This window comes from Globicephala melas, chromosome 16, assembly GCF_963455315.2.
Source record: "Globicephala melas chromosome 16, mGloMel1.2, whole genome shotgun sequence".
NCBI classification, from domain to species: Eukaryota; Metazoa; Chordata; class Mammalia; order Artiodactyla; family Delphinidae; genus Globicephala; species Globicephala melas.
This window is the reverse complement of record NC_083329.1, coordinates 23,693,337-23,720,059: the sequence shown is the minus strand read 5'-3', so window position 1 is coordinate 23,720,059 and position 26,723 is coordinate 23,693,337. Positions and strand designations below refer to the sequence as shown.

General features: G+C 48.2%; 1 protein-coding gene across 5 annotated transcripts in view; it reads left to right on the top strand.

Annotated features, from left to right (window-relative positions):
* Positions 1-26,723, top strand: part of SORCS3 (sortilin related VPS10 domain containing receptor 3) — a 612,586-nt gene that overhangs the window by 275,046 nt on the left and 310,817 nt on the right. For all 5 annotated transcript variants that reach the window (XM_060286394.1, XM_030865557.2, XM_060286392.1 and 2 more), the window contains exon 3: positions 10,046-10,145. Coding sequence is in view for 2 of the 5 variants with exons in the window: in XM_030865557.2 (XP_030721417.1) it covers positions 10,046-10,145 (100 nt within the window). In the remaining 3 variants the exon portion in view is untranslated. The remainder of the gene's footprint in view (positions 1-10,045; positions 10,146-26,723) is intronic.

The following is a 26,723-nucleotide window of genomic DNA, read 5'->3' as shown; positions in this document are numbered from 1 at the left end:
AGTCCCTGGGACACATTTGCTCAGCCTGAGTATTCAAACTGCATGGCATTATGCAGCATGCATTAGGGCCTAAGAGAGATACACGAGGTAGTTCCTTGATCTCAGAGGACTTACTCTGTCTGGAAAAAGAAGCCTCATGCACAAAAAGTTAAATAATGACATAAAACAACAGCAGAAGAGAAGAGATGTACATCCCCAGAGAGCGAGTACGATGCTGCCTGAGAGTGACACAGATGCTGAGCGCTAGGAAACCAGAGGCAGGAAAGATGAGAGGCTTCTTGGAGGAGGATAGAAGCTGGAGAAGCCACTCTCTTTTCTACGGGGCTGGTTGCTCAGGGGAAATAGACTTGCTTTAACTGATAAATTAATTAATGATTTGAGTGCCTACTGCATGCAAGGTATTATGTTTATCCCAGAGAAGAGAAAGATTTACAAATAAATGGGGCACAGAGTTTAGCTTCTCTAGGGTAGCGGGGTGGTCTGGAGGCTCTCCATCAGTTTACATCTCTCCATTAGGCAGCTACGCACTTTATCCTGGGGGTTTCTGGATGTGCACAGATATAATTCTGGCATGTCATAGGGACCCAACTGGCTGCATTTAATTTTGAAGGGAAATGGTAAACATCTACTCCCCAGATAGAGATGCCTTGCTAAAACTGTCCAGCACCTTCTAGTTTGTGCCTCATTATTTTTTTTCCCCAGGAAATCTTACTGAACAAAGTGAAGTCTGTTTTCCCTAGACTTGAATTTGTTAGTATTGGCCACCTGCTGGAGGCTGTCTCTGATTATGCATGGCAACTCCTCCAACTTCCCATGTACCTTTTGGTAGCTGACTGCTGATCTGGTGGGGATGGGATGGCTTTGGCCTGCCCACTGGTGGTTATGTAACTATAACTCACCTCCTGTTTGCCCAGAGATGCCTGGGACAATTTCTCCTCCAATGATCACATTATTGTTCTACCATGGGGTCTCCCAGCAACTGGCAGTGAAGTGAACTGCGTGGTGTTAGGGCCATTTACGCTTCACAGTAATCCTAGGAAGGAGATATTTATATTTCCACTGAGCAGATATGAAACAGGAGACTTATGTAATTAGCCTAAGGTTACACAGGCTGGAGTTGAAACCAAATCTGCTTGACACTGAAACAAATCCTCTTATGGTTATGTTGGGTTGTCTTTTCGAATGGAAATGCTTATCTATAATAGAGCTCCTCTACAGATGTGTTAATTTACTGATCTGCCTCATAACTGCACAGTAACAAATCACTTTATTGTGATTATTTTTAACCGCATGAGTGATACATGGCTATATTTTGGTTTGGAAAGCATTGCAACATTACAAGTAAACTCAAGTTCTTATAGCCAACCCACCCCACCCCGGGCCCCTACTCAGAGGTAACTTCTATTACCATGTATTTGCGTTTTCCTCTAGAAATTTTACAATGCACTGGTGTACACACTTACAAACCTAATAGAAATATATTGTTTTGTCCTGTTTGGGTATACTGTTTGTATCTTTAATGCATTATTATTCAGTAGGCTTTTTCATTGAGTAATGTCTTAGAGACTTTTCTAGGTCAATAATCTTGACATCTACCTGATTCTTTAATGCTGTTGTATAGTGTGTGTGTGTGTGTGTGTGTGTGTGTGCATGTTGTGTAAAATACGCTATATTCACGTGCACAAAGGTGCAGTGAATTATGGGATGTCACATCCTCTCAGGGTCTGCTCGTGCTCTCTCCTCTCTCTGGAGGACTTCTTTCCTCCCTTCCCCAGTATGACACAAACAGGCCTCTTGGCTGGTAGGGTTGAGATCTTTCGTCATTTTAAGTCCTCAACATAACAACCCAGCAACCCTATCATCTTAACTGAGATCCTTCAGTGAGAAATGAAGTGTTCACACTTCAGTGGGAAACAAAGACCAAGGATCTGAATGTTTTGGCCCAGCCCACACATGCCAACCTTCCCTCCTAGGTCTGAGCTGGAATGGTGCTGCTGGGGGGTCTACATTTTATTTGATATAAACCATGAATTCTGCATGATCTGGTCTCCAGAGTCAGGTTACCTTCAATTTTCTGCACTTGGACCCCATGATGGCTCTCATTCAGATAGCTGGGGCAGGAGAACATTAACTATTCTGTGTCCCTGTGTCTCTCTTTGTGAGACGAGATAATGCGGCCGTGGAGTCAGATGACACAAAGAGGTGACGGAGAGCTGTGTGAGCTTCTGCCTGTGCATCAGCCTGCCTGTGGTTTTTCTGAAGCAGAGGGTGGGGCTACTATCCACTTGGAGGGTGAAGCTATTGAAGTCACTCGTTTTTGGCTTGGAGTCTGAAATTAGTTTTCTGTCTGGTTATTTGCGGTCAGGTTGGGCTTCTGCCATTGCAGAGATACAAATTAACGCGGCCTTAGGCGCTGGCCTTAAGACGGGGAGTGGAACAGGCCAGAGGGGAGCGTCAGTGGTTTCTCCATTTGGATCATAAAGACTGTCTGGGCAGCCATGGGTCTGGAGCTATGCTGTGGAGACTCCTGCCCTGCCCTTGGAGGGGGCTGTGGTTCACCACACACTGGAGCCCCTTGTTGCCTCTGGTCTTTGATTGTTGACTATTCTTGGTGTAGCTCAGGGGAACACACTCAGGGGGAAAGGCTGGTGGAGGCTTTCCAGGGCCTGGCACGTGGAAGCTTGGTTCTTCCTTTTGATTCCCCAGGCAGCTGGGCCATATTGTACTTTCATGGCATCAATTGGAAACTGGGGCCAAAGATTCCTTAATGATGAATTGGGCGTCCATGTGCCTCACCCCCTAAGCGTAAGGAGTTTATAAATCAAGGGAAAAAACCCAACGTGATTGTCCTTGAGAAAAATACAATCTGGAGTAGTCGTAAAAAAGACAACCACACACATTTATGGCACAGGGGTTTATCAGATGCTAGACTGTGTTTCTCACTGTTCTCTATGGAGTCCTCCCAACAGCGCCGCTATTGTTCAGAGAAGTGAAGAGCTCACAGGGCTAGTTCGTCCAGCACTGGGTATAGTTGTGTTTGCCCTGCTCGCATCTTCCTTTTCTCTACTTAGTGCTCTGCACTTTCAGCAGTTCAAAAGAGATTTCATTTGTTGTTTTTCTTTTAAGGAGCTTTTAGTCATTGCTGAAAAGAAAAAAGCACATAAGCGTATTCAGAGAATAAATAGGGAACTCCTAACGCTGTTGATACAAATGCAGAGGAAGATGTGGGCTGAAGTTGTAGGAAAAGTCTCTAAGATGTAGTTAGTACTAGAGCTGGGAGTCAAAAAGGAGGAAATCTGGACACTTGCCAGCCATAAGCTCACTGGGAGAGTGGAAGATGGGAGGTAAAGGGGGCAAAGGCCTGAGAAGGCCTGAGTGCCAGGCTTAGGCAGACGCTTTGACCTGATGGCAGCCAGACAGGGAAGCGTGAGTTAGGGTATCAGAGACCTTGGCCAGAGTCTTGGGAAGTTGTCTTAGAGACCAAAGCGGGATGGGACCTTGGCTGGTGGTAGGGATGGTAGGGGTTGATATTGTAGTCTGCTAGAGCAGCCCTGGCCACCCAATTGTGCACCGCCTGCTTTTGTAAATACGGTTTTATTGTAACACAGCACACCCATTCATTAATGTATCCTGCTTGGCTTTTTTTGAGCTACAAGGGCAGAGTTGAGTAGTTGTGATAGAGATTGGCAAAACCTAAAATATTTACTCTGTGGCCCTTTTACAGAAAGCAATTTGCTTGCCTGAGCTTTGTAGCTCCTCGTAAGTGTCCCTTACTGGGGAGGGAGGAGGGGTAAGCCCAGTCCCTGGCACGTGGTAGATGCCATAACAGAGAACAGATAGAGATGTGTTAAGAAATGAGCAAAGCAAAAATAAAATTGCTAACAGGAAAAGGAACTATCAGGACTGAGGTTGTTTGCTAATTTAAATAACATCACAGAGAAGGGAGTCCACTGAGAAGATGAAAGACTGATAAGAGAATCAAAGAGTAAAAGACTTGAAATTTCCCAGTTCCTTCCCAGGAGTGAGGCTTGGAGACGGAAGGAGGAGGGGGGCTGAGAGCACAGGTGGCAAACAAGGGGAGGCAGCTGGTGGGACTAGGAGAGCAGTGTGCCCGCCCCGATCCTGCACATCTGGTGGCTGGTGAGAACTGGCAGAGTGCCCTCTGGAGCCCTCTCACCTCTGGCAGGAATGTGGCTTTGGGGATGCAGCGAGGCGGGGTGGTGTTGAGCCCCAGCTCAGCTCTACCAGGAAGCTGACTTGGCTGCGTTGGCTAAAAGTTTTTCTTTTCTGTTCTTTCACTTTTAAAATAGCAAGCCATATGCTTGTTGCCACCATCCGCTCCCGCAGAAGCTCACTAGAGGCGTGAGAGCTTGCTGGGGGGATGGAAGTATAGTGTATTCACAACTCAACCCTGGAAACTGTCGTTGAGAGACTGGCTTTGGGTGACTACCAGGGTTATGGGAAGTTAGGCTGAGGGGGTCCTCCTGGAATGTACAGGCCCACACGGAAGTCTTCTGGAGGCCTATCAGGATGGGACAGGAGCTCTGAATAGTTGAAGGGCTCAGACCAGGAGTGCTGGGAGGCTGAAGAGGATGGACGTCTAGTCTACCAGTCAGCACCGGGCACCTGGGGAGGAGTGTGAGTGCTTGGCAGCTGGGAGGCCCAGCCCGACAGCACGCGGGTCCTTGGGCAGGCAGTGGAGCCATGGAGCAGGTGACCTGCAGTGATGTGAATGGGAGAACCAGACACGGCACTCCTGAAGCCGGGACTCAGGGCCCCAGCTGCTCTCTGGGTCCAGATGCTCTGGAATTCAGGTTTCCAGAGACAGAGATAGCTGGGGCGAGACAGTCAGGAGCTATGGACTCAGGCCCTGGCAATAAGGAAGGGCCCAACTTCTGGAGCTGGGGACGAAGGGAGTGTCTCTTTGAAGGCCTCCTTAGAGAAAAATTGGTTAAATACCAGCAAAGAAGTTATGCATGGAGTATGAGTGGTAATTGCACATCAAGATGTCTCTCTAGAAAAAACTTTTCTTTACAGATGCACAAGAAGCCACGTGTACAAATGGCGATTGAAACATTTATCATAGCAGATTTTAAAGGAAAAAGACAAAACTATTTATCAGGGGTTGGAAGGATAAATAGACAGTGGTTTATTGGTAAGCCGCAATGCTCTAGCAGTTACAGCGAATGAATTCTGGCTATAGGTGTGTCAACATGGATAAAAGCCCCAGACTGAATGCTGGACAGAATACTCATGCTGCAGAATGTGTATCCTGTATGATAACATTTACCTGAATCCAAAAACGCTCCAAACGATGATCAAGCATTTGTGCTCCTAAACAACATATAAATGTAGTAGTGGGTATATGACTGGGCATCTTGTATTTTTCTGTGTTCTGGAAATAATTCGTAACGAAAGACAAAGAGCAAGAGAGAGAGAGATACAAACATGTGCATGTGCGTGCGCGCGTGCGCGCGCGCACACACACACACACACACACACACGGCAGTGGAATAACCTTCTGGAACTGCAGGAATCTGAGCCCAGAACAGAAGCTGGGAGCCCTGTGGCTGGGCACTTCTCACATGCTGCCTGCCAGGTTAGCTGTGTGTTCTGAGCCATTCCAAATGGTAACTGGCATCGTGCCCGGCCTATGGCGGGTGCCCCATGCATGTGTGTGAAGTCTCCAGGTTTCAGGACATTTCAGCGTTAGGAGCTTAGCGTCAAGATGTCAAGCTTTGGGAAACTAGCTTTAAGTTAGGGGAAATGAGCCTGCTTCCTCTGAGAGTCCCCGCCGGCAGATGTCTGGAGGCACAAGGTGGAGGATGGTCTGCCTTCCTGTCAAAGCGACTTCTGCAGGCACAGCTGGCTCTGGCCGTGGTGCTGAGGCCTCTCTGCCAGCTGCCCCTCACCCCAGGTGAAGGGGGCCCACAGAACTCTGTGGTCAACGCGGTGTGTGGCCTCCATGCTGGAAAGGGCAGAGACCCGGCCTCCTTTGGTCCCAGGGCTCAGTGGCTCCTTGAGGTGTCCTCACCGAGTGAGACGTGTTTCTGCTTGCCTGAATGAGCAGCAGCTGCCCGAGGAGCAGAGGAAGCTGAGCCGTGGCGTATCCTGTGTTGGGAAGCCCTAACCCTGTGCAGCCACCTTTGGAAGACAGCAGAGTCAGTGGGACTCGGTTGTGCGGCTTGCAGGAGGAGAGACTGTGCATCCTGCTAAGTACGCTGCCTTTGATGAGGGTTATTTGGACGCGGGGAGGAAGTTCGTTGTGACACCAGTCATGCAGGGAGCCCTGAGAGTTTAGCTCTTATAAGTAAGATGTTTGCTATATATAGCATGAGGAAAAGTTGCTCTTTGGAAACAGCTTAGTGCTGTGCTGGTGGGATAATCAGATTTCAAGTCCAGAAGGGGCCTTATGATTATCTGAGTTAAAGCTGTTGTGTTGATGATAGAAGGGGGCTTGACAAAGATTCTCTTCTTGACCAAGCTCTAGTCAGGACCCTCCGAGCTCTTTTTCAGCTAGGCCCTGTCCTCGGATATGTCCTCAAAGAGCCCATTTTTAGCAACAGTTCTGCTAAGTGAGTTTAGCCAGGATCCCCCCAACCCCTTGCAGTATCTCATCATACTCAATGTCTGATCAAATTCCTCATCCTCCACCATCCCCCAGGGGACGTCAGACCACCCTGACCTGCCTTCAGTGAGAATCCTGTCGGGTCGGCTTAGCAAAGAATTTCCCTACCTTCTTAGTAATGTTCTATCCACTGACTCCCACCCTTCTCTTTGGCTATAAATTCCCACTTTTTCCTTGTTGTATTTGGAGTGGAGTCCAATCTCCCTCCTCTGCTTCAAAACCTCACTGCTGTGGTCCTTGTACCTATTGTAATAGTCCTGAATGAAGTCTGCCTTTCCATTTTAACAAGCGTCAGAATAATTCTTTCTTTAGCAGGATTAGAGAATTGACCTTTCCAGGGTGACGCTTTGAGTACGTTTCAGAATCACTCTAGACTCTAGATTTCCAGATTCCAAGTTCAATTTTCTTTTCCCACCCAGTGCCATCTTTATGCCTTCAAGAGTGTAGCATCAAGAAGCAATTTGTTCTATAAAATATTTTATTTGTATTAAGAAAAATACACTGCTGACAGTCTGTAGAGATTATGGTGTGTCTTCTCCCCTGCCCTGGGTAGGATAGGAGGTCAGAGTGATTGGTCATTTCACCTTAATTCTAGTGTCATTTAACTTAATTCTAGATCTTTCCCTGGCACTAAAAGACCTTACCATTCTGCAAGTTGTATCTGAAGTATCTGAAGTATCAGGTGTGTTTTCTAGGTGTGGCTCTCTGTTGAGCTACCACTAAACGTTAGCAGTTGGTCAGGAACTTGTGAGTGGGTTTGGACAGGTTCAGTCGTTCATTCACTCTTGCAAATAAAGACAAGGCAAAACAATACAAAAATCAGTACATTCAGTACTTGCTTTGTACCAGGCACGGTGCAAGGCATTGGGTTGTTATAAGAAATGGCTTTTGCCCTTAGGAAGGTATAGTCAAGGGCAAAGTCTCAGGTTAAAAATAGCATGATCACAATAGGATAAATGCTAGAATAGAAATATGTACAAGGTGGTATGAGGACACAAAGGAAATGGTGATTAATTTCCCAGTGAGAAAGTTGGAAGGAGAGTGGTATTGGAGTTGAGTGTGAAGAATGCAGAGAAGTTTACCAAGTAGAGGAAACAGAGGCTGGAGGTAGTTCAGGCAGAAGGGAATGATGTGCCAGAAATGGAGGCCACAAAAATGTAGGACATTCAGGGAAGTTGAATGAGGCTGGACAGCAAGGGGCAGAGGAGCAAGTGGCTGGAAATAGGTCTAGTAAGGGAAGTTATAACCAGATTTTCCAAGACTAAGCTTGGAAGAAAGAACTTTACTGTGTGCAGTCAGTGGGTAATTACTACCACGGAGTGAGGTGGACAGATCTGTGTGGTTGATATATAACCTAATGACAGCATGGAGATTGGTGGGAGGGGGAGAAGGCTGAAGAAGAGCGTCCAGTTGGGGAATCATTGCAAAAATGATGATGTGTAAGCCACAGCGTTGGAATGAGAATGGGAAGATCAGGGGTCTAAGTTATTTAGGAGATAGAATCATTAAAACTTGGGGACTGAGCTGGGTTCGAGAGATAAAGGCAAGGATTTCTCCCATTGGCATTGAGTCCTAGTGCCTAAGGTAAACAGGAGACAGAAGATAAGAAGTCAGTTTGCAGCTGGGGGAGGTGCTGAGTATTAAGTTAGCATAACCGATGACCACGTGGGGCCTGTAGCCTAGGGAGGGATTAGAAATACTGATTTTTTTTTTTTTCCAATAAACGGGGCAAGCGTGCATGATGTGTAAGACCTGGTTCTGTACAGTTTGGGGAAAGGAGAAGTGAACGTCCTTTGTATTTTTATTTATTTTTTGACATTTCAGAATGCCTACATCCTGTTAGGAGGTTTCCCATGTGTTGTATTTTTGCATCCTCAGAAATGCCTTGTGAGATTAAATTATCCCCATTTTTCCAAATAAGAAATTTGAGGCTCCAGCAGGTGAAGTAACCTGTACATGGTCATGTGACCAGGGAGCTGCCCAGCTAGGAAGTAACCAGAGATTTTGCTGTGCCCCAAGTTCATGTTCTTTCCTCTCCCCGTAACGTTCTCTGAAGTTCTGTGTCCTTGAGGAGCTTACACTGTGGTTGGAGAAACAGAACATAAGGAAACTCATCATGACAATATGGGGAAATGAAAGGGGCACGTACAGTGTGTGCCTTGGGTGTACAACAGATGGGGAACTTTGTTCTGGTGCAGAGGAGGAATGAGTGGCAACCAGGGAGAGGGCGAGTGAAGCCTTAACCAGAGGTAAGGGTGGGTATTGAAGCCGGGCCTGGGACATGGAATTTGCCAGGTTGGATGGGGGTGGAGACAGTTCTTAAAGGTCATCGCAGAGCTTGGCTGCTAGACTTATAAAACTCATCTGTGGGCCAAGGCAGAAGCAGATTAGAGTTAGAAGGTGGGTAAAGGACCAAGGAAAGATAGGGGCAGGTAGTTACTAGGGGGACACAGGGCCGGCGTCGGAAGGCAGGCACCCACGAGGTCACTTCACCGTAGAGAGAGTGAACGGGCCTCTGTGGCCTTCTGAAGCTCCAGTGGGAGAGGTTTCCTGAGTCTGGCCAAGGGAGGCGATGGCAGGAAGGGGGTGAGAACCTGAAGCTCCTGGTGGTCTGAAAAGGGAGGGAGGTGTCTGGGATGGGAGTGGGGAAGCAAAGCGGGAGCAGCAGGGGTTTCGGCTACTTGAATCCATTGTCGGGTACTCGCTCTCCCTCCTGCTCTGTGGAAAGGCGGGATGCAGAGGAAGGAGCCTGTGGCTTGGTTGGCCCGCCTTTGTTCTGAGCCCTGACTCGTGGTCTTGGTACGAGGTCAGAGCCCTGGAAATTAGGCCCCAAGGAGGGGCGGGTGGCCAGCAGGAGCGTTGGGGTGATGAGCTATCGGCAGCAGTCCAGTGTCGCTGGCTCTTCCCCCTGACACACCATCGGTCCCCGTGTAAAGCCTCAGACTCTGCCGGCTGCGGCCCGATTTGGCCGTTGGACCCCACAGCTCCTGGATACAGTGCTTCCTGCCCTTCTGAGGGGCCCTTGGCTTCAGACTCAGTGGAGGGGCGTGAAGTTGGTTGTACCCAGGGACCTCAGGAGAAGGTCCCTGCAATGCCCCGCGGGGACAGAGGGCTGATTGTGGCAGGTGGCCTGGCTCCCCGGCAGCTCCTGTCACTCGCAGCCGCCCAGAGGGCAGGAAGGTAGGTTCTGAGAAAGGCTGGGAGCAAAGGGCAGCGAGCTTAGGTAGTAGGCAGCTGCATCAGTCTAACTGCTCTTCTAAAATTAATGGGGCCTTTTATCTCTGAAGAACACCTTTAAGCACTCGTGTGATTTGGGAACAAAGATGCAGGTCGGGGGAGAGCTGGGCTCCCCTTGAAACACAGTCCCCCATTTGGTAAAGCAATCTCTCCCTTTCTTTCTTTCTCTCCTACCTGCAGATCAACGGATTACGGCGCCACCTATGAAAAGCTCAATGACAAAGTGGGCTTGAAGACTGTCCTCAGTTACCTCTACGTCAATCCCACCAACAAAAGGAAGGTGAGAGGGGGTGGTCAATGGGTCCTGGGCATTCGCTGCGGAGTGGCAGGGCTTCCAAGGCCTAGGAGTTAAGGAAAAAAACCAGTAGCCGTGGAGTCACTTACAGAATGCCTATTTTATATGCCAAGAACACCACAGACATTGTAATTCTAACAACTGCCTAGTAGCAATAATAATAACGACAACGATAACAATAATAAAACTATATAACCACGTAAGGGGTTCCTCTCAGCCAAGGATGGCGGTGTGTGCTTCACACACCTTAGCTCATTTATCCTCACAGTGAATCTCTGGGGTAGAAATGACTACTGTCCCCATTTTACAGACAAAGAAACTGAAGCTCGGGGAGATTAAGTAACTGTCTAGCCTAATGCCAGACAGTAACAGATAACATGGTGAGCAACAGACCTGGGATTTGAAAATGGGTCTGCTTGACTCCAGAGCCGAGTCCTCCTATAGCCTCCTTTTTGCTGCTCTGTTTTCAGAGAGCTCCTTGTAAAGAGGGAGTCGGTTTCCTCCAAGGGAAGGGTAGGCAGCCCCTGGATTCTTCCACTTGCTCCAGAGCTCCTTCTGAGGCCCAGGGGAGCACACTGGCTCTGCTGGCCTCTTCTTTTCTGTCTTTCCTCTTCACTTAACAGCCAGGACTTGGGTGAAATCATATAAGGTCAGACTTTGGTCACTGAGACCTCCTGGGAGGAGGGGGCCTGGGATGATGGATGGTTTTAGAAAATAAATGCTGTGTCCCAAAGGGTTGTCCATTTCCCCATTTTTCAATATTGTTATTTGAATTACTGAATGTTAGAGCTGGAAGGGATCATAGATTTCATCGATACAAGCAGTTATTTGTAGTTTTTGAACTGCAGTCTTCTGCCAATGTGATTAAAGCTCTAGAGCTCCCCTCTGGACACATGCCCCCCAAATTTTGCAAACAATTTTTAGGTGTTTAGGAACACCTTGAATCCCCCCTCTGGACCCAAGATGTCCACGGAGTCTTGGTTGAGAATCTTTCATCTATACCAATAGTCTCAATTCCCAGATGAGGAAACTGAAGCCAGAAAAGGCTCCAAAGCCAGGTACGGAATGGAGCCAGTGAGAGCTCAGGACTCCTGATGCTCAGTGCAGGTTTCTTGGCTTCAGCCCAGGCTCTGCTCCTTTTCCTCCCGTATAGTCACAGCCCCGTGCTTCAAAACTCATGGTCTAGTCCTGACCGGGGAGGTTGAGGCAGTTGCTTTATGGCCTTGAATTGAAGCCACGTCCATGATGGACACATGATAAGACTTGACTGAATCAAGTCAGCCATGATCTATCTCCACTCTTCCTCTGCCTTCTCCCTTCATTAGGAAGGAAGCTGAAGCCCACAGAGGACAGATGTCCCACCCATGTCACTCAGCTGGTCAGCGGCAGGATGGGCAGTTGGTTTTTAACTCCCAGTGACTTGGGGTCAGGTGGAATCATAGGGGGTGTCTGCACTCTGGGAGAAGCAAGAAGGGGGTATTTGACACATGGCAGATGTCCTTTAGCACTGATCTCTGACCTATGTCTGGACCACAGCAGAATTAATCACATCTTCATGTAGGTGATAGATCAGCTGTCTTCATGAGGATTTTCCCAAGGGGCACGTGAAGGGTCACACCTGTTGGCATCCATTCTGGTAGTCATCTGTCATGTATGTTTCCCATTGGATTCCTACTCATAACATCTCTTTCAGTCTTTTTTCCATTTTTCTCCACTCCTGACTGTTTTATCTCTTCTTAGTATGATCTAGAGGTGCTCAGCAGTGTGGGAGGCAAAGGGCAGGGTAAGGCAGATCCTCAGGGTTAGAAGGATCATAAAGCCGGGATTTGGAGCCCACTGGTGCAGAAGTGCACCTCCATTTCTCCTTCCCAGAGGTGACGTTCAGACCATGGGCTCTCTGGAGCACTTCCTCACAGGAATTATTGCCCAGTTGACAAAAGTTAGGCTGTTTTGCATGTCTTTTCAGAGAAACACCACCAAGACACAGTTAAATCCCACCTTAAGAGGCACTGCCGCCCAGAAGGTTAAAAGTGCAGACATTTTCTTCCCTCAGATAGGGAACAGACAAAAGATAGACTAATATCACGGATTTGTTTATTTATTTATTTTGGAAATACCAATAGACGTTAATTTCATAAGGAGACTGTGTGCTCCTGAAGGACTTTCTGAGTCATCCGAGGAGAGATGAAATTAGATTCTGTTCCGTTTGGTGTCTTTGATTGTATTCTGAGCCTTGGGGTGCTGATGGTGCACAAATATTGTACCTCGTGACTTTCTCTTAACTAGAATATTCAAGTTCACTAGACTGTGCTTCTCAAGCCGCTCAGGCAAACTGACGGTTAGATGGAAATGAAAACACTCTTATTTGTTTCTTTATTGGTCTGGTACTCTGGGCCATTATGACCTTGTAATGAAACTGTTTTGGTTTTTTTTTAAGTGTCCTGCTTACATGTCTTGGAGTTTAAAGCTTTGGTCACCTGGATTCTCATCTGAGCTTGAATTAAGCAGGATTCTTTTGATTCTCAAAGCATTCAAATGATCGGTAGCTGCCCATGTTCATCAACCAGCTAATGGAAGTCGTCTGCAGCAGATTTTTCAGTTCATCTTGTCGAGACACTTGCTTTTCACCTCACGAGTTACTTATGTAACAGGTGGCTACTGCTTCCCTTGGAGGCTATGAGTACATCAGAGTTCTGTCACCCCTAGCCAAACAGTAGAGTGTGCTTGTATTTATACGGTTGCTCCCGAAGCTAATTGTTGATGTCTTAACACTTTTTTGACAACATAAAATCTCCAAATGTAGATAGCTAATACGCTATTAGGTTGAAAGTAGAAGTGGTTAACGTGTGTACAGTCTCCTACTAGTAAGAACCTTAGTTAGCGTTAACTATGCTTAGATTCCTTTTAGAAGCTTTATCTATATAATTGCCAGTCGTCCCAGGCACTTTAGAAGGCAGGCAAGATAAGGAAATAGCCTCTATGTAAATCACACCAAGCTTGTTTTACTTATAAATGGTGAGTCTGCAACAATCTTTCCAAGAGTTTTATTCGGGGGACAAATTAGGATACATCTGGCAATGCTGGACTCCCTCAAGGAAGCTGAGATTTGGATTAGTGGTGTCTACTAGTTTTTTTTCCAAATTAGAGTATTGATATGAAGGGCTGGGTGCTACTTGAGTTGGAGTGTTCTAGACCATCCTAAGGTATGGGGCATCAGCGTTATTTTAATGGCGTTTACCTGCCCCACTCGTATTTGATGTGATTCTGCATCCCTTGCTGTTTGCTTTTCTCTGGCCACTGGCCAGTTAGCCCATTGCCTGGGTGATGTCTGCGTCTGGCACTTTGAACACGAAGAGCACTGCATTAGTTCCCCATGTGGATGTGAGGCTCGCCTCTGGAGGAGGGCTCTGCTCACAGCCTCCCCTTCCCTTTGCAGGAGATAAACGTCCCTGGGTTCCTAGAACTCGTGACTGTCAGCTGACTCTGTCCCTAGGTCCATGCAGAATGGCATGTGCCGAGGTCAAGCCTGCATTTACCAGCACTGTGCTTTGTACAAACAGGCTGAAGTCTCTGTGCCTCAACAAGGGAGGGGCTTAGCTTAGACACAGGTATCTGTTTAAGAGCAAATCTTTGAGTGGATGGAGAAATGCAAGCCTGTTACGGCCTAATTGCTCTGGCTCGAAAACGGCTGACACCTGCAGATTTGGAAAGAGTGTTTTGGAAATGACAGAGAGCAGACAAAAGTCCTGACTGCCAGGGAATGTGATCAAATTACTGCAGGGTAGAGGTGTGTGCGCCTGTGTGGGGATGGAGGAAGGCGGGAGGACCATAAGGGCTGGCGTCAGAAGAGGATAAAGACTTTTTAAAATTGAGCTCCTAATAAGTTCTGGGCACTAGGCTAAGTTCACTTCTATACTCTAAGTTTCACTCTTAATCCCCTGAGCCTGGTAGTTTTGTTCCCATTTGGCAGGTGAAGAAATTGAGGCTCAGGCAGATGAGCCATTTGCTTTCTCTAAAGTAGCTAGACCACCTCTGTCTGACCACCTCTGTCTGAGGTGGTCCATCCACCTCTGTCTGACCACACAGGGCATGCTCTCTACTCTGACCTGCCTCAGCTCGGCTGCCCCTGCCACAGGTAAAAAGACCAGGTGAGTGCATTCATCTCTCTGTTCGTAGTAACTCTGTTGCCTGGGGTTTTCTGCCCATTACTGTTAGAGGGTTAGCAGTTTTTTGGAGGAGGAGAGGAGTGTTAGATCCTCCTTTCCTAACTGATTTACCAGGGAGAAGGATAATTACTTCCAGGCTACCCTGCAGAAATACAGTGGGAATTACCAGTCAGATTTCTCCGATGAGCAGGCTGCCTTTGTCAAGCTGTTAAGAGGCATTGTGTGTGTGGTCAGGTGTTGGTTATTCCCCGTGTCAGTCTCTCAATACAGCGGCATAACCCTGAGCAATCTTTGACACAATGGAAAACCTCTAAGCAAAACAAAACACAGACTCTTAAGATCTTGGACCCCTGCTTTCCTTCACCATGTCTCCTGAGATCGTTGGAGGGGTCAGGGAAGGTCAGCTCTAAGATAGTACACTTTCAATTCACAGATATTAAAATCTCTTACACTAAAGCAAAGCAAAAAAAGAATGTGGAAAGATAATTTTAGGCTATTAAACTATCTGTTAAGTGTCTAGCTCCGAGCAAATTATTTTGGATGGGAGTTTCCGGCTTTCAGAAGTGTGCAGTCTATTTGGGCAGACGAGATGCACACAGAAAACGACTGCTTGCATAGACCTAGGGACTCAATCGCAAATGCAGACGAGGGCCAGGCAGGTAATGTCCATGAGAGATGTTGGCCAGGTGGGGACTGCGGCAACCGCTCTGTAATCTAAGCTCCAGATAGATGACTGTCGCCCTGCGAGAACAAGGGCTCATTACAGCCACACCATCATTGTCATCAGTTCCTGATTTTCTTAACAGATTTTTCTCTGCGTATTTTCACGTGAAACTTATGTATTTCGAAATGTGTTAGACGGGCTAGGGTGTGGAGTTCAGGGTGTGGGGCCTGGCAGGCTGTCCCAAATCTACTTTAATCCTTGTATCCAGTTGGTGTCATGTGCCATGACCTGAGTAGTAAGTAATTCTCCAGGTGAAGAGTTGGTATTTGCAACGTGGTCTTCGGGGCAACAGAATAAGGGTAACACTTAGAAGCTGCTCTTGCTGGGGGCCTGCAGTGGTGCTTTTATGATCCGAGTGAGATAAATTAAGCTGAGCATGGCTCGCAGAGACCTCCCTTTGATTCAGAGGAATCACATAGAAGGTTCTGCAATTCAGAGGGACCTTTTGTGTCAGTTCAGAGTAAGACCATCAGAGTAGGAGAAGGCGGCAGACGTCTTCTTTCTGGTCCTGGTTTTCTGCCCCTGGGTGACGGGGTGTTCTTGAGTAAGCCATCTCCCTTGCAGAGCCTCCGTTTCCCTATTTGTACAGTGGCAAGGGTGGGTCCTCTACTTTTTGAGGCTCCTTCCAGCCTAGATAGTCTGGATGACCACCGTTTGGACTGTGCCTCTCAGAGGGCTACATGGTGATATGTGCGCAACTGTGGACCTTGGGCTCAATGGATAGCCAGTTGGCTAGTCCTTGGAAGGGGTGGTCCCCAAAGCTCCTGGTTTTATGGCCACACATTGGCCAGGTAAGCCCTCCCATTCCGGCCAGCTCTTCTGAAGTCCCAGTTCCTTGTTCAGAAGGTGGGCGGTTCCCTGAAAGCTGCTGTCTCTGCTGGTGGAACTCAGAACTGCAGCATCCTCCGTGGCACAGTTGAGGGGTTCCCTCGGCATGAGCTGATGCAGCTTCCCAAGAGCATCACTGTGCTCACCCAGGCGTGCACAGCCCTCCTCCGGCAGGAAAGGGAGCTAGAGATGCTGTCTGCATCTGTTCTGGCAACCCGGGGGTGAGGACACCAAGTGTCACAGTAGCAGGCAAGGGACCAGCTCTGCTGCATCACACTTCTGCCTTTGTGGCCACCTACTTCCTACAGCCTCAACCAGGCACCTCATCTCTGTGGACCCTGCTTTCTTCCTTCAGAAAATGTGCACAATAAGCTATATTTAAAGAGCAAGTAAGAGAAATCCCTCTTAGCGCTAATATTCATTTCTGTTTCCAAGGTAACAAGTGTTTATGAAAATAATAAGAATGACAATGGGGCTTCCCTGGTGGCGAGTGGTTGAGAGTCCGCCTGCCGATGCAGGGGACACGCGTTCGTGCCCCGGTCCGGGAAGATCCCACATGCCGCAGGGCGGCTGGGCCCATGAGCCATGGCCGCTGGGCCTGCGCATCCGGGGCCTGTGCTCCGCAATGGGAGAGGCCACAACAGTGAGAGGCCCGCATACCTCAGAAAAAAAAAAAGAATGACAGTAATAATGGTGAGGAGGGGGAGGGGCAGCAGCTAGCAGTTGTTGAGAATTTTTACTATGTGCCAAAAATTATTCTAAATGCTTTATATGAATTAACTCATTGAATACTTCACCAGCAACTCTATGATGTTGGTGCTGTCATTAGTCCATTTGCAGATGATGAAGGTTTGGCACTGAGAGGTCCGTTCGACCTGCTCAAATTTCGTTGCTGATGGTCACTTACCTTGGTCTAACGTGCTCGTGTAACTCACTTTCACTCATATTTAATTCTTAGACTCACCACGTGTTGGGGATAAAAGGGCCCTCAGAGACTGTGTAGGCAGGCCCTCATTTAACAGAAGAGACCACCTGTGGGCTTGCCCGAGGTCATGAAGTCATTTGCAGCAGAGCCAGTGCTGGCACTGGGTCTGCTGACTCCTAGTGCAGTGTTCTCTGTTCAGCCCATGGGCTGTTGACAGCTGGAGCACACAGATCTGGTGGAGAACCTGGACTGGGGACCGGGGTGGGGGCAGGTAGGGAACAGCTGGGAATATGTACTCCCTGCCCATCTCAGTGAGCGTGTGTTATAAGCTGTAGGCTTCGTACAAACATCCATAGCTTCTCATCTCTCTGGTCTCAAAGCCTGAGCAATATTGCAGCTGGAATCCCATTTCAGATGAACCTGGATGAGAAATCAAGGGTCTGGAACCCAAACTGCCTTGAGCACATTGGAAGCACAGGATGGTTGAGTAGCGTGCCCGAGGCAAATGGCTATCAAAGAAGTGAGACTAGGTCCCCTGGGGCAGAGTGTCAGGGAAGGAATCAGGATTTCTGGTTTAGACCTTTCTCTTCATTAGCTGTTGGGCTTGGGAAAAGTCATTTAACTTGTCTGAGCCTCCGTTTCTCAAGCTGTAAAGTGGGGATAAAAGACCGTTTACCTATCCCCTCTTTCTGGGACCATAATTAGGATAAAATGAGAAACGTCATATTTTTTTGCAGGAAACCAGCTACAGAAAGGGACCCCTCATATGGAGCTGCCCTCAGGAGCACACCCTGGAATCCAGGGACCCTGCAGGCCATCCACAGGGCTGCTGGGCCTCCCCTGCTGGGCTCCCTGCTTCTTAGCTTCCTTGAGGAGGATGTAGACCCCAGAACCCTGGGTTTTTAAGAGTCTCACATCCTGCCCTGTCTAGGAGGCGTGCCGCCACCTGCGTTTTTCCAGTCGTCTTCCCTCTCTTTTAAAACCAAACCTGCTGACTGCCTGAGAGACATTGATTATTCTGCTGATGGAGAGAAATGGTCCCACTCTTGTTAATTCACAACCACCTCGTTTTTCTTGCCTCATAAATTAACAGTTACCGAGGGGCTAGAGCAGTCTTTCGGAAGTTGAGTTTAGGGGGAAATGTGTGAGAGGAAGGAGTGAAAAAAAGGAAAAGAACAGAACTTGGACCAAACCGTCTTCATTTACTGATTCCAAGTTCAAACCTTTTTCTTCTTGGTATGTTCAGAAAAAGAACCAGAAAGGAAACCCCCCGAAAGTGAAAGTATCTGACTTCTTCAGGGCCTGAGAAATCAGAACAAAGGAAAGTTAAGAAGTCGGAAGAGAGGTGGATCAATGAAGGGGCAGACACTGGTTTACAAGTTTCCATTTGCCTTTGCAAGTGTGACCCAGTGATGGAGTGGATGTGAAGTGTGGTTCAATTCAAACTAATCACTTAAAGGAAAGGAATCTAGAGTAATTCTTGGAAATTCACTCTTTAGTCACAAAGTCCCTTTCTCGGCAAATATATGCATGTGGTCCCCTGTATAAATTGCTGCCGTGTGCTCTAGCCAAGAATTTATTTAAAGGCTCATTAAAATGATCACTATTTTTTTTCTTTTGCATTTTATTTGAAAATGGGAAGAATATAAACCTATAGCCTGGCTTCTCTCCAAAGTGCCCTTTGGGGTTTGCATTGAGTATATCATATTTTTTTAAAATAATGATATGATTTGCAGTAAGATTATCCAGGCACTTAAGAGAAATAATAAGAATTAGCTCTTTACTGTACTTCTTCATGATTTATGCTTGCCTAACCTATTTTTTTTAATTTTATTTTTCTTGGTTTGGGGTTTTATATACACACACACCCATGGATCTGTGTGTGTCTAGAAGATGTTCAACAAAGAGCATTGTGCAAACGTTAGAAATAACTGAAAGAGTTAATACTGCACCAGGCTTGAAGAAAGAAGCTGTCCTGTGGCATAATCAGAGCCAGTGAAAGATAGAGGCAAAAATTGGGTAGACTTTGGAAGAAATCTTGCGATTTGGAGAAGGAGGGAATAGAAATGACAAGCTCAATAGGAGAATGAGGGTTTGGAGGTCTTAATAGGCGTATTGCGTTTAGCAGCAGCAAGTCGAGAGAGAGATGGGTGGGGCTATATACTGTAGACCCATCGAGGCTCAGGGATGGAGTTACGACTCAGTGCAGAGGGCATGGGGAGCCGTAGCAGGCTTCTGAGCTAGGGGCTGATAGCGTGAGAGCTGCGTATGAGAAAGGCTGACTGACGAGGCCCCTTGGACCAATGAGGTGCCTGGATCAGGCATCCTGTTCCATCTCTTCTCCCTGCCCTGCCCTCACCAGACCTTCTGGGTGTGTTTTCTGAGCATCACAGGCCAGAGCAATTTTTGCAAAGAGCCTGGGAAGCCAGAGCGATACGTTCTTCCTAATATTCTGACGCACAAGTTATACAGCAGATGGATCTCACTGCCCCTGAAGTAGAGATATTTGTGACAAAAACCACCACCACCAGTGAAAGAAGCAACTATTTTTTTCTTCCTTGGTGAGCTCAACCAAGCAGAGAGATTGCTACTGCCACACACGCCTCGCCCCCGGCCGGTCCCCGCATTACCAGCCCAAGGTCAGCATGACAGACGTCAGCGCTCAGCACACGCTCTGCTGCTGAGCGTGTCCGGGTAATGAGGGGCAAGCATCCTGGGATCCTCGGGCCGCCAAATGGCTCGAGGGCAGGTTTGGAGCAAGCAAGTCCCGGTCCCCGCAGCCATGCAGAGTGAGACACTGACCTCAGTGACAAATGGGGGCCCAGCTTGGTGCTGGCAGCCCCATGCGGAGGGTCCCCAGGGACAGGAGCGGACAGACAGCCCTGTCCCTCTGCAGCCTGAGTCTCCCCCTGAGCAATGGCCGGGCTGTCTTATGATGACCAGACGGAGGAAAGAAATGAACCAGAGAGGATGGAGGTACAAGGAGTGTATGTGAATATCTCTCAGCTGCCAGAGATGGGAAAGAGTGCGGTTCAGTTTAGAAAGTTTCCCGCTGTTCCTGGTTCCTCGGTGGTGCCCAGCGAGGAGTGATGATGAGGAGGGAAGGGCTTCACAGCACGCCCCGCGCCTGGCTGTGTGACCTTGGATGTACAGTTTACCTTCTCTAAGCCTTAGCTTTCTCATCTGTAAGTGGGGCTCACAATGGGATTTAAAAAAGCAAATTTAGGGCTTCCCTGGTAGCGCAGTGGTTGAGAGTCCGCCTGCCGATGCAGGGGACACGGGTTCGTGCCCCAGTCCAGGAGGATCCTACATGCTGCGGAGCGGCTGGGCCCGTGAGCCATGGCCGCTGAGCCTGCGCGTCTGGAGCCTGTGCTCCACAACGGGAGAGGCCACAACAGTGAGAGGCCCACGTACCGCAAAAAAAAAAAAAAAGCAAATTTAAGAATAAAATAACATAATGTATATAGAGCGCACAGGGTAGGGGTTCAACAGTGTGACCCCAGTTCCATGGACCTCTCTTTGGCTTCCCTTCTGCTCAGCAATGCCTCCCAGTTCCCAGGTAGCCCATTTCTAATAGCCGACTTTTTCGTCCTGGGAAAAGGAAAACCAGCATTAGGCAAAGTCTGTTCAACTTCCAAAACAACAAAAGAATTGTCCTCTCTCTATCCCTTCCTTTTCTCCCTCTATCCAGCCACCTGCCTTGTGTGCCTTCTCACGGATCCATTGATTGCTTCTATCTCACTTAATGGACAATACATTAAAAGTGATGGTTGCCAGCCCTGGGTAGTATGTGCAGAGCCAGTTTCCTCCCATTATCACCCAAGCCCCATTAGGCACGTAGAATTGCTGGAACAGGGCTTCGCATCCGGGTCTGCCTGGCTCCAGAGCCCCAGGGAGCCCTCCGGCATCGTAACCCCACGAAACGCCCCCTCCATCTGTGCAGATGCACACCTGGATTCATTGCTCCCTCTTGGTGGTGTACAGATGATCTGTCTCGAAAGTGCACGTCTGGGAAGCTCGTTGCTGTTGGGTGGGTGCTCTGCGCCAGGCCCAGGAAGCACACAGGCGCTTCAGGCTTGGACCCTGCACTGGCAGAGGTGGTATTTAAGTGGGAGTTTCATTTGGGGCTGAGAGCTGGGAGAAAAGCAGTTTCCCCAAGACCTCAGAGACTGTAGTTATGACAGCAACTGCTAGACGAGACATCAGGACCGGGGACTAGGTCCAGCACGAGTGTTAGAAAGAAAGAAATTTGTTGAGCACTTACTGTGTGCCATGCTCATGGTTTTACATGAACACTTTCCTTACAAAAATATATAAAGTTAGGGACTTCCCTGGCGGTCCAGTGGTTAATAAGACTTCGCCTTCCAATGCAGGGGGTGTGGGTTCGGTCCCTGGTCAGGGAGTTAAGATCCCACATGCCTCGGGGCCAAAACACCAAACCATAAAACAAAAGTCATATTGTAACAAATTCAATAAAGGCTTTAAAATATACACATATATTAAGTAAATACTGTTATTATCCTCACGTTATGAGAACGTTAGGGAGACGAGAGAGTGAGAGTGATTGCGGGCACTCATGGGGGGGAGAAAAAGAGAGAGAACGCATCAAAGCAAAAAGACAGAGGTCTCCGAGCTACGGAGATGCCAGGCCAGGCTTCAGACCCAGGTTGCCCAAATTGGAAACATAAGCTGTCATATTGGCCTCCCTCGGCTTAGATGGACGTGGTGACCTTCTGGAAACCGCTCTTTATATATCTAAAAAAGGAGTGTAGATATGCAGAGGGATGTGTTTCCTTCAGTCCAACAATGCCGTGGTCCTGTGCTGAGAAGTTGTGGAAGATGTTCACTGTGGAGAGGAGAAGTCAGAGGAACACAGGGGTGCCGGGTTTCCTTCAATATCGGACAGACCGTAGACTAGGGACGATGGGGCGGTTTGTCGCCTGTGGAAAATGCCTGAGCATTCAGTAGTTCTCTGGAGCACCAGCCTCGGCTCTGGCGTTCCCACTCTGGAGCCCCCTAGGGTGGGGCTGGCCGGCTCCCCAGGGGTCTCTTTCCACTTGGGCAAGAAGCCACTTTGTGCAAACCCTGGCTCTACCTCTTAGCAGCTGGTAGCTTGGGAACATTATTAACTATTTTTTTTTTTTTTTTTCCCTGTACGCGGGCCTCTCACTGTGGAGCACAGGCTCCGGACGCGAAGGCTCAGCGGCCATGGCTCATGGGCCCAGCCGCTCCGGGGCATGTGGGATCTTCCCGGACCGGGGCGCGAACCCGTATTCCCTGCATCGGCAGGCGGACTCTCAACCACTGCGCCACCAGGGAAGCCCCATTGTTAACTATTTCTAAGCCTCCGTTTCCTCGTCTGGGTAATCGGGATAATGCTAGTACCCATCTCATAGGCTGATAGGAGGATTAAATGAAAAATGCTTGCAAATGGTTGGCCAGTGACTGAGTCTGGTGTCCGGTTAGTAAGTACCATTACTATTACTCTTATCATTGCCCCGATGTCAGGACAGCCGGTGCCTGCAAACAAGGGGTCATCCCATGTGGAAGCTGCCCGTGTACTCAGCCTGGCTGGGCACTTAGGCCCTCCCTCTGGCATCGAGTGGTTGGTTTGGAGAGGTGTGGCTCTGGTAGGTGACTTGAAGGTTGTCTGGTTCAAGCCTCTCATTAAACTGATGAAGAAACTGAGTTCCTGGGGGGGGCTCTCACTGACTCAAGGTTGCCCGGCCACCTAATGGCAGAACTATGGTTTTGGGCATCAGATTTCTGGCTTCAAGCCCAGCGCTCTTCCTGTGAAGTGGCACAGAAAGACGCTGCACAGTGCACAGACCTAGGCAGACGGGTGGCCAAGGACGCTGACAGCTGCGAGCTTTGAGCCTCTTGTTGTCCGTCCAGTAAACCCAGAGTCTCCAGGGCACTGGGACCAGAAGAGGCCAAGTCAATCTTTCAGACCAGGGTGACGCAGGTGGGGAACTGCCCAAGGGCACACGGCCATGGATAAGGTCCCCAAGGCCATCTTGGACCCAGAGCAGGCAAGGGCAGCAAAATCAGAGGAGAGTCTGAGAAGAGGTTGAATAAAGAGGGAAAAGGTCCAAGTTGGAGAAAGAAGGTGTGCTAAAGTCCAAAGGGTGAGAAAAGGCCCCAAACAGAAAGACCAGCCAGAAGGGAAGATGGCAGGAGGCCAGCCAGGGAGTGCATGGCAGGCCTGGGCACGGGGTTCCTGACTGGGACTGTCAGGTTATGGGCAGCCCGTTTTCATAGGGTACCTTTCCCTAGTTGGGGGATGGTAAGAGGAGAGGCACTTGACTGATTAAAACAGTCAGGCCAGGCCAGACAAGAAGGACAGACACAGGAGAAGAGTAGCAGAGAGATAGGATGCAATTATCCAAAGTGGTCGCTGGCCTGAACCTCCAAACTTTAATCATCCTTGGGGGGATGGTGACAGCAGATATATGCATGAAGATTTCCTGACGCCGCTCTGGGCCTTTGGAGAGGAGTGAGTTGGTGTCAGAGCAGAATCTTCGCATGCAGCTTAGCTCTGGAAAGTCGGCTTGGAATAATAAAGTGCTGGCTTCCTGGTCTCAGCCTCCCTGCCTCGATCCCAAATCACAGAGCACCAGCATTTGATAGCTCAGAGGAGACCAGCCTCATAGACGCAAGGTTGTAAAAAGTTATCTCTCAGAGAAGATTTCCTCAACCCTAACAGCTTCGTGACGTGGCTGTCCGGAGAGCCTGTCATGCTGCAGCTGGACCTCAGACAACTGTAAATGCTTAAAAGCACTCCAAGCCATCCTCTCCTCTCGAGCAGCTATAAACATGCTTTCTCTTTAGTCCTCCAGCTGCTTGCATATGAACTCATGCGTGCTGAGTTTACCCTGAGTTTTGGGGCGGGTACTTGGGGTCTTGGACCATCAGCCTCTGGAAGCGAGGGAGGGGAAGTGGTGAGGAAGCAGACCCTTACCCCAGCCATCCTCTCAAAAAACGACAGCAGTCAGAATGGATCATTTATTTTTAGGAATCACCACTTTGATCATGGCACTCCTTACTCGGAAACTTTCACGATCTGCCCAGCGTCCCTGGGAGAAGTCTATATGTGTTTGTGGTTTAGCACGTGGTTCCGAGCTTACCCGTCCAAGCTTCTCTTTGTCCTTCTCAACAGTATCAGTTCTTTGACCTTGGACACATTTTAAATGCATCAAGAGCCACTGGTCTATTTGGAGGAAAGATAAATTCATCTATCTAACGAATATGTTGCAGTGTGTCTTGCGTCCTGGACTTTGGTTTTCACGGAGGCATGTCCAGGAGGGTGATAACTGCTCTGGGTCACAGAGGAAGGAGGTGCTGATTCTACCAGGCAGGGCCAGGAGGGCTCACAGTGAACCTAATATTGAAGCCAAGTCAGTGCATCAGGAGGAGTTTACTGAGGACTCTTGGCAGGGGTGGGTTGGGGAGGGTTTTCCGGGCAGAGGAATTAACATGTGTGAAGGCTTAGACGTGTGAGAGAGTAAGGTATGTTCAGGAAGCCCCAAGAGCTTTGCAGGGCGTGGGGTGGGAGTACACGTGAGGAGGTGGCAGAGGAGGAAAGAGAGGTGGTAAAGGGCCACATGAGTAAGGGTCTCCTGTTCTGGGCTAGGGTGTTGAGTGTTTTTTTCTTTGTTTGTTTTGTTCTTAGCAGAATATGGAGTGGGGAGTCATTGCACCTTTCTTAGAAAGGTCACTCAGGGAACAGGGTGAAGGATGGTGAGACTGACATCAGAATCCAGTATGACATTGCCTTATTATAAAAATTATTATTATTTTTAAAATGATTTTTTAAAAGATTAGAAGTCACATGAATGCCCAACCATGAGAGGTTTATTAGTCAATTAAAATACATTAGTGTGGTGGAATACTGTGTAGTGATTGAAGATTAGGTTTGTTGATATTAAAAGCTGTTCATCACATATAAGAAAAAGCAAAAACCAGGTTATAGAACTGTATATCTGAAATAAAGCAAGCAGAAACCTAGTGTCTGACATGATGCTCTGGGCAAGGGACGAGAGGACATGGACTCCTGCAGTGGTGGAAGGATGGCGACGAGGGGTGGGCTTTGAGAAGGGGTAGAGAGGTGGAATCAGCTCAACTTAGTGCTTGCTTACATGTTGGGATACAAAAGATTTAAGGGTGGTTTTCGGGATTTCAGTTGAGTGGCTGGGTAAGCGAGTGGAGGTTGGGGGTGTTTGTAAGACATAGATGAACTACAGAGAAAGAACAGATTTGGGGCAAAAGATAATCCGTTTGGTAGGGGCGTGTTGAGTTTGACAATATCCAGGTATGAAGGCTTTTAGGCAGTTGGATTTATAGGTCTAGGTCCTAGGAGACAGGCTTATGCTTAAGAGCACGTATAAGTCTTGGCAAACAAAGGTAAATTCCACAATACAGTATGTTTGCGATTCTTGTTGTTGAACCTAGGATTAAGAGCAAATAAACCCTGTTCGACATCAATTCAGAAAATATTTATTAAAAATTTACTCTGTGGTTAGCACAGTGCCAGGCACAGGGGTCATCAAGATGAACAAGACTTGGTCTCTGACCAGGGAAACATATTAGAATAGAGGTATGTGTCAAATGCTTTGGTAACGCAGAGAGGGGAGTGATTAAGTTGACCATAAGTGGTTAGTAGGAAGATTTGGAACAGAGGTCACATTTGACTAAACCTTAAAAGATGAGTTAGAGTTTGCAAAGTGGATCAGTGGTTTACACATTGCTGTTGCAGCTGAATTTCGCTTTAGAAGTTAAGCATATTCTAGAAAAAGTGGGTATTAATTTGAATGCCAGGACGCTGAATATTAAATTTATTACAGGCATTCACTATAAAATTCAAGTTCCATTCTAAGAGATTGCTGACACTGAATATGTGTTTTGTAAGCCAGTTTAAGTTCTCTCTGTTTGAATGAAAGCTCATGTCACCTTCACTTACTACGAGGCAAAGCAACATTGACTCTCTGAATATGGAAGGTGCCTGTGATATGTTTTCCTCCAGTTCATCCCAGCCAAGTCAAGCTTGGGTTTGGGGTAGACAGCCCTCCACTAAGCTCCAGGCAGATGCCCCAATCCCCATGCCTGCTTCAGTAGGAATGGGCGAATCTCTTCTTTCTCACCTCCAGGGGGTGTATTGAAGGTCACTCAGCAACGCGGTGGCAGAATCCCACTGCTACACGCGCCTTGCCACACCACTGGGCACTTCCAAATGATGCTTCCCACGTATTTGACCCCTCTCCTTTAGCAGTGCTTGTGTGTACTCTTCCCTTTAATTACAAGGCACAGCAGTGAGGACCGGTTCACATTTGAGCACCAGTGGGGATGGAAGCCAGCCAAGTGGTAGACACTTGACCTGGTGGAGGGTGACTGATGGGCAGAGTTTGGACTCCAGTCTTAACCGTTTGATTTTGCTGCTGCTTAATGTGTTCTCTGTACCTCCAGGGCCTCCTTTTGGTGCTTTGGGAACCCATTTCACCTCAGCTTGCCTCTTTCTCTACTGTTGTTAGTGCCTTAAATTTTTGACTGGGAAATAAATTTGGTGCAGAGACCAAACCTTCTGAAGCTCATATGGCTCTCAGTAGTTGGGAGGTAAGTTTATAATCTGAGACTAGGCTGTGCTTTGACATCTTCCAGTTGAGTGGCCTTTATTGGTCAGGGAGGGATGTTCTTCAGGGAGAAGTGTTATGTGAGATAATTTGCTTTTATGCAGTCCCTACCCCACTGAAAATCTGCTAGCAGGGCTTCCCTGGTGGCGCAGTGGTTGAGAGTCCGCCTGCCGATGCAGGGGACACGGGTTCGTGCCCCAGTCTGGGAAGATCCCACATGCCGCGGAGCGGCTGGGCCCGTGAGCCATGGCCGCTGAGCCTGCGCATCTGGAGCCTGTGCTCCGCAACGGGAGA